Source organism: Tetrao urogallus, assembly GCF_951394365.1.
Source record: "Tetrao urogallus genome assembly, chromosome: 17".
Lineage (NCBI taxonomy): Eukaryota > Metazoa > Chordata > Aves > Galliformes > Phasianidae > Tetrao > Tetrao urogallus.
In genome coordinates, this window is record NC_136830.1 from 6,811,127 (window position 1) to 6,818,255 (window position 7,129).

At 49.5% G+C, this 7,129-nt stretch overlaps 1 protein-coding gene across 1 annotated transcript; it reads left to right on the forward strand.

The window, feature by feature from the left end:
- Positions 1–297: 297 nt before the first annotated feature.
- TCHP (trichoplein keratin filament binding) lies at positions 298–4,825 on the forward strand (the record flags this gene model as incomplete). The annotated part of the gene is made up of 10 exons (XM_079543767.1): positions 298–645; positions 728–805; positions 1,637–1,705; positions 2,117–2,290; positions 2,685–2,797; positions 3,112–3,178; positions 3,468–3,640; positions 3,849–3,930; positions 4,134–4,319; positions 4,679–4,825. 10 exons carry the CDS (start codon positions 298–300, stop codon positions 4,823–4,825), a joined length of 1,437 nt encoding a protein of 478 aa, XP_079399893.1.
- Positions 4,826–7,129: the final 2,304 nt, after the last annotated feature.

The following is a 7,129-nucleotide window of genomic DNA, read 5'->3' on the forward strand; positions in this document are numbered from 1 at the left end:
GGCACGGGGCAGCACCAGACCTCGTCCCCTCATAGTCAGCACCCAGAGGCCGTGCCCAGGGCGAGGCCGAGGAAACCCAAACCTTTCACCCGCCTGAAATATTCACAGTGCCATGAATACTTAAAGCCCGGGCTGTGCGACACGACGCGCGCTGACAGCATCTCGGGTGTTGCGGCCCTTCCCGTGCGGCCTCTCCGTTCCGCGAAGCGCCGCCCCGACGCTTTTTGTCCCTCGGCGGCTCCCGTACCCGTTGCCACGGGGACGCGCGGCGGCCGTCGCGGTCTATAAGGGCGGGCCATGGCGCTGTGGCGGGCGACGCGGGGCCGGGCTCTGGAGCGGCGGCGGGAGCAGGAGGCGCAGAGCCGGCTGTGCTGGGAGAGCTACAGCCGCTCGCTCGCCCGCGCCGCGATCTGCTGCTCCGCTCAGGCACGGTGGAGCGCGCCGCGGGGTGCGAGCGGCCCGAGCCCGGGGCGGCGGCAGGCGGCGGAGCGGCTGGAGCAGCGCAGGGAGCGGCTGCGGGAGCTGCTGAGCGACGAGCGGGACGCGCTGGAGGCGGAGCTGCGGGCGGGCGGCGGGACGGAGCCGGAAGGGGAACGGGAGCGCTGCGCGGAGCTGAGGGCCGCCCGCGAGGAGCGCAGGAGGCGGGTGAGCGCCGCGGGGGGCGGTGCCGAGCCGGGCGGTGCGCGGTCGGTGTCGGTCATCCGCCGACATCGCTGTCTGCGTTCAGGTCGCCGAGCGATTGCTGCACCAGCACTGGAAGCAGAACTGCGCTGAGCTCCGGGAGGTGCGCGTTCGGAGTGAGCGAGTCACAGAACTGAGTGGGAAGAGACCCGAACGGCATCGCGACCGCAGGGACACCCACGGCTCCATCAGCGCTCACAGCCCCGTCCCCTGAGCGTGGCTGTCTGCGGGGATGGGGCACCACCACCTCTCTGGGCACCCTGTGCAGTGCCTCACTGCCCCGGTGTAAACAACTTCCTTATGTCCAGTCTAAAACTCCTCGCTTTCAGTTTGAAACCATTTTTCTTCCAGCCCCTTGAGATGTTGAAGGGCCGCTCTCAGCTCTCTCCACAGCCCGTTCCTCTCCAGGCTGCACAGTCCCAGCTCTCCCTCCCTCCTCATAGGGAGCTGTTCTGTCTGTCATTGTCTTAGCCCTCCTCTGGACGTGCTCCAGCAGATCCGTATCTCTGCTGTACTGAGGACTCCACAGCAGTACTCCAAATTTAACTTGAGTGTCATCATATATCTGCTGTTGTAATTCACCCTGAGTCGCAGCAGTCGCTACACCAAGATCTGACAAGCAGAGGGCGAAGAAGTAAAAAGGCCCAACTGTAAGGGATCACCCCAAAGCAGATATTTCTCAGAGACTCAGAAATCTGATAGTGAAAGTAGATCTTCAGTGCCTGTGATGTAAAGATCGTTGGTATTAAACTGTTTCCCACTCTGCTGACATGCTGCTCCAGCAGCTGGTTTCAGTATCACCACAGTGTCCCTGAACTGGTGCGTGACATCAGCCTGAGCTTGTGACTTCTGGGCGTTGGGGACAGTGCAGAGAACAGGCTGTGGGGTTCCAGGCAGTCCTGGGTTCTGCTGGTGATAAGAAAGCCTCTGACAGCAGTGCTGCCTCTCTTTGCAGGTAGAGTCAGAGCTGCACAAGAAAAGCGTGGTGGAGTCCTGGGGTGAGCAGCTGAAGCAAAAGCAGCAGGTATGCTGGAGCTGCCTGAAACACGGGCTGCAAGAGGCTGGCCTTCCTGTGCTACCAGGGCTGGGGTGTGAGAGGAATGAGAGCTGGCTGTTTGTCATTCTCTTGTACCAAATAATGACTGAGTTTGCCTTGCTTGTTCTCACAGTGGTGGGAGGTTCTGGTGTCTGCAGAATAGCAGGGGTTGTTGATGGGAAGGATGTTTTCAGTTAAGAGTTATTGTTCATATCCAGCAAGTATCTTGTCTCTGTAGTTTTGTTTAGTGCTTGTTTTCTTCCCTAGAATATCTTATTCTGTATGCTATATGTGTCAGCTTCCAGGAATCCGATTTGAGCATTTACTGAACCGAACCACAGGCTGTTTCTTTGAGTTTAGCCTAACCTTAAATGCAATGCTTTGTTTTGGCTCTATAAGCAAGGAGCAACAGAACGAGAAGAGAGAAAACTTTGTGAAAATGAGTATGAAATTGCACGAAGGGAGGCTCTGGAAAGAATAAGACAAGAGGAAGAGAAACGTCGGCTGGAAAACAAGAAACAAGCAGAGATGTTGCTTCAACAGATAGAAGAACTGAAGTTACGGGAGGCAGAGGTAATTTTCAGCTTCTCCTCATGTAGGAAGGAAGTTCATTGCTTCACTTGGAAATGCAGCAACGTTGACCTGACCTCTTCCCTCCGGATTTCCCCTAGATTAAATTTGAAACACAGTCAGCTGTGACTTGCATTCTGTCAGTAATGTGGACCTCTCCATGAACGCAGGTGTGTGAGAGGTTCAGATGGAAGGCTTTTTCAGCTGAAGCTCCTCACCTTATCTCTTATGCTGTAAGCAAGAGATACACAAATGGTGTGGAGTATTTACCATAATTGTGAGTTTGACTGCTTGCACAGGAACAGTGTGGTACAAACTCTGGTACGAAGGCTCTCAGGGATGTCCTAGCTCCTTGAACTTTCTTGGTTATTGATTTTTCCCTTTTCAAAAACATTAGGCAACAAAGCTGAAGAAAGAACAAGAAAATTTATTAAAGCAGCAGTGGGAGCTGGAAAGCTTAGAAGAAGAGAGAAAACAAATGGAAGAGCACCGGAAGAAGACTGAGCTTGGGTATGGGATCAATGTGACTAAGCAGTGATGGATAGAATCTCTGCCTATGACCATGATAGTACCTGCAGCAGGAGGAGATGTTTTAGATAGCAGGGGTGGGCAGTAAATACTTGTTTTTTTGTTGGAAGTGCCCAGAACAGCTAATAAGCATGAATGCATTGGTGTCAATGGTGCTTTTTGTTCGTGTTCAAGGTAGCAGGTATTTCTGTTGCCTCTCTATATTTTATTGTCATAAATCTACTTTCTTGAATGCTGGTATATTATAAAACAGGGCTTTACAGAGAGTCTGAATTTGTTTTGCTTTTCTCCTTCAGTCGCTTTTTGAGGCATCAGTGTGATGCCCAGTTGAAGAGACGAGCCCAGCAGATACAGGAGGAGCTGGTAAGAGGAAAACATCTTATGATTTATACACCATAGATACTGCATGCTGAAGGAACTTGTTCTGTGTATGTGTGTGTGTGTGTCTGCCTCCAGTGCCTACAGGTAAGCAGTTAGGAAGCCTCTTCTGGCTTATGAACAGGGCTGGAGTGAAAAGATCACAGTGAAGCTGGCAGTCAGCGTCTTTCTGAGTACACACCCTACGTCACCAATGATTTGTACAGAGCACAGAAATATGTAGGCTGGAAGCCCCCTGGATGGTTGTTAATCTTCGGGTTTTTTTTCCCTCAAGGAAACAGACAGACAAATCTTATTAGCCCTCCTCGAGAAAGAAGAAGAGGATCAGCGCCGCCAGTCTGAAAGACGAGAGCGAGCTGTTGCAGATGCTGCCTGGATGAGACGTGTCATTGAGGAGCAGCTCCAGTTGGAAAAAGAGAGGGAGGCAGAGCTACAGATCATTTTTAGGTGTGTGTGCACCTCTGCTGTACATTGCCTAAAGAGAATGTGTGTGCTGAATATTCTTGCCTGTTTGGCAGAGCTCGTTGCTGTTTGTTAAATAGGTGGACGTTTAGAAGTGGACTTCAGAAAAAGGTGCCTGGTTGGCCTTGCTGTTGTAGAAATGTGCCTGTAGGTAAGGAGTAACATTAGAAAGGAACCTTTCTTTCACTTTTAGAGAAGAAGCTAGAAAAGTGTGGGAGAAGAGGGAAGAACAATGGGAAAGAGAGAAGATGGCCAGAGATCGCCTGATGAATGAGGTGATGACTCTTTCTAATGAGGTGTCTCCTGGTTTGACAGAGCTGTTGTTCCAGCTGTGACCTTCCGACCTGCAGAGGGTCACAGCCTTCTGTGCTCGAGTCTTTCTGTTGGTCTGATAAACTTTTCTGAGAACTGTTTCCAGGCTTGCTTCTAAATCTGGCCTCTTCCTTATCTACTGTCTTAATCCTCTCATTTCATACAGGTCCTTGCAGGCAGGCAGCGCCAGATCCAGGAGAAGATGGAGTTAAACAGACAGGCCCAAGAAGAGTCTATAAGGCACCGAGAGCAACTGATTAAAGAGCTTGAGGAGGCAAAAGAACTGACAAGGCGAGAGAAAGAGCAAGAGAAGGAACTGAAAACAGCTCGTAGACAGGAATTGGAAGCTCAGGTATAGCATGCTTTTCAGAGAGAAAGCAAAGTGTTGAAGATGCTGTTCAGAACACTGACACAGCTGTTCCTTCTGCAAAGTGCATGGCAACGTGCCGTTGCAGAGACTTACTTGGCTTCTGAGCCATCAGTCGGGGACATTCCTGGTCCCAAGTGCACCATCAGCCTTTCTGGCTGTTTCTGTTCAAGTGTCTGCACAGCCACTGGCTTTGTTGTGTCATCTGTTGGCTGAGCCAGCGCGCCTGTTCAGGCTGGTTGTGCTGGAAACCTTGCTGTGCTACTGCCTCCAACCACGTGTTTGTGTTCTGGCCTGCATCTCTGTGACCTGGCTGTAACAGCCCTCATCTTGTCTCTGCTCAGCTGACAGAACGGCGCTTACAAGAGCAAGAGGAGCAGGAACGCCAGAGGGAGGAGGAGGAGCAGGAGAGATCAAACAAGCAGCGCTGTGCGGAACTGGTGCAGCAGGAGGCCAGGAGCATGGCTGAGCAGGGCTACTGCAGCAGGTAGCAGTGCAGCAAGGAAGTCATCCTAAGGCTCAGGGGCATCAGGAAGGATGACAGCCTCAAATGTGAAACTAAACGTTAGCAGTTGTTAAAAGTTCTTGCAGCAGTGCGTCTGTGCTGTTCAATCTTTTCCTCTTCTGTTGTGCTAAAAATGAATCTGAGTTTGTGTTACTCTGCTTAACCACATACCCAGAAGACCATGTTTCTCATGCTAAACTAGGAACAGGCAACTTGCCTCTCTGTCATTTAATAGATAGTAGCTAGAAGAGCCAGAGAAAGGTGGAAGGGGGATGTTACTGCACCACAGCATCCACTGAAAGTGACTTATTTTTCATGATAATGGTCTGTATTTGCTACTGTGTGTTCTTTGCCTGCTGGGCAGCGTGTGTGCAAAATTAATGATAAAGCCCATAAAGTTGCCATTATGTTTTGTTTCACTGTTAGCTCTGTGGTCACCCAAAAGCAGCGTGCACCTGAATGTTATCGTGCTTTCTAACTGAGGAGAGAGCACAAAATGAAGCTGTGGGTGATGAGAACACTTTAAAGAATTGAGGAGCTCCTGAAATAATTATGGCTGTGGGTTGGCCTGCAGTGATGCCAGGACTCAACTCAGAAGTTGTGCTTCTGAAAATACCTGGTTGTGACACAACTGAACACCAGATCAATTTTCTACTGACGTTAATAGAGCTGGAGGTTTGAGCATGCTTGGAGGGCTGCACCCTGAACTGCTCTGCTTACTCCATGTTCAGGAGACACGATGCATTCTAGTAAGTGCTACACTGGGTTAAAACAGCAAAGAAGTCAAACTTCTGCTGTGGACCTGAAACGTGGAAGAACCTGTGCCTCCTGTGGAACAGGAACTGTGAGCCTCTAGCTGCTGCTTTCTATTTAAGCTTTAAAATCCTCATTCCCAACTCTGAAGGAGGACGTGCCTGGAAGCCCCTGCTGTCTTTTCAGGGTTGCTTCGTGACCCATCTCAGATCAGTAAGATTGGTAACTTGGCAGTAGTTGTTAACGTGCCCAGTTCCTCTCCAGGACATATTGAAAGCTTCCATAAACTTTGCTTTATTTTTTTTCCTCTCCCTTGTTTCACAATGAATAATTACAAGCTGAATGTTTGTTAGTTTCCTTTTAGTTTCAAATTGCTGCAGTGCAGAAGGTGAGAGGAGTTTCAGCTGATGATTACACTTGATTCTCAGCTACTGTCATAGGAAACTGCAACTGAAAACCAGGCCCAGCACTTCAGCTGGCTCGGTGCATTCAGATCCATCTTAGCTACAGGAACTCATTCAAGACTTTTTCTCTTAGAACAGTGATAAATAATCTCAAGTATTTCACACACTGGAAAGGTTTTAGCATTTTATAGTAATACAGTAAACAAAAGATTAAATCAGACAGCATGACACTGAAAAATACAAGTTTTGGAAAAGGCAAAAGAATTTTTACTTTCCTATGCAGCATATTGTAAAGAAAGAGCAAAGTTGTTTACAAGGGGGGAAAAAAGGGACATCTCCTTAGAAAACAACACAACAAAACCAACAGTTTTATGAATCTTCTGACCTGCAGTGCTGTAGGATTTGGGGGCTCAGCTACTGCTCCATAGTTCCACAGCTGTGCCACTCTGTGGAAAGATCTGACACAGCACATAAGCCTTTGCCCAGGCTGCCTCTGTTCTACTGATGGAATCTGAAATCTGCACATCCCACATCACGTGCGTTGTTCTGGAGCAGTGCTGTGGTATGGTGAGGACCAACCTAGAGTAAACATTTGTCCAGAGATGGTGGAAACTACCAGAAACACTGCTGACGTGCCAGAAGGCAAAATCAATCCATTACAGGTGGCTATGTTCTTATAGCCAGACCTTGCAGTGAGTCCTAGGAAAACCTGGAGCAAGGGCTGTCAGCTGCTGCAGTGTCCCTTTGTTTGGTACAGGTGTGAAGTGACACCTACAAGGAAACTCAGGGTCACCCAACTTTGGAAATCAGGTAAGGTGTGTGAAAGGGAAGCATGCAGCGCTGGCCTGAGAGATTTAAAAATGCTGTCTGCTACCTTTCAAGGATGCCAAGTTCAGAACAAGCTCCCAGCAGATTATCAGTGTATTTAAGTGCCAGCAGCGTAATTTGGAAGGTAGTTTTCAAAATGTCTTTTCTGGTTCTAATCCCAGCCTGTCTGCATTCCTGTGAGCTTAGAGACAGCTCCAGCATCACAGGCGTAGAAAGGGGGAATAAAAAGTCACCCTGCTGGAGATTGATTTACTGGATTGTCATCAACCCTCAGTTCCCAACTCGGGCTGCTTAAAAAAAGGAGC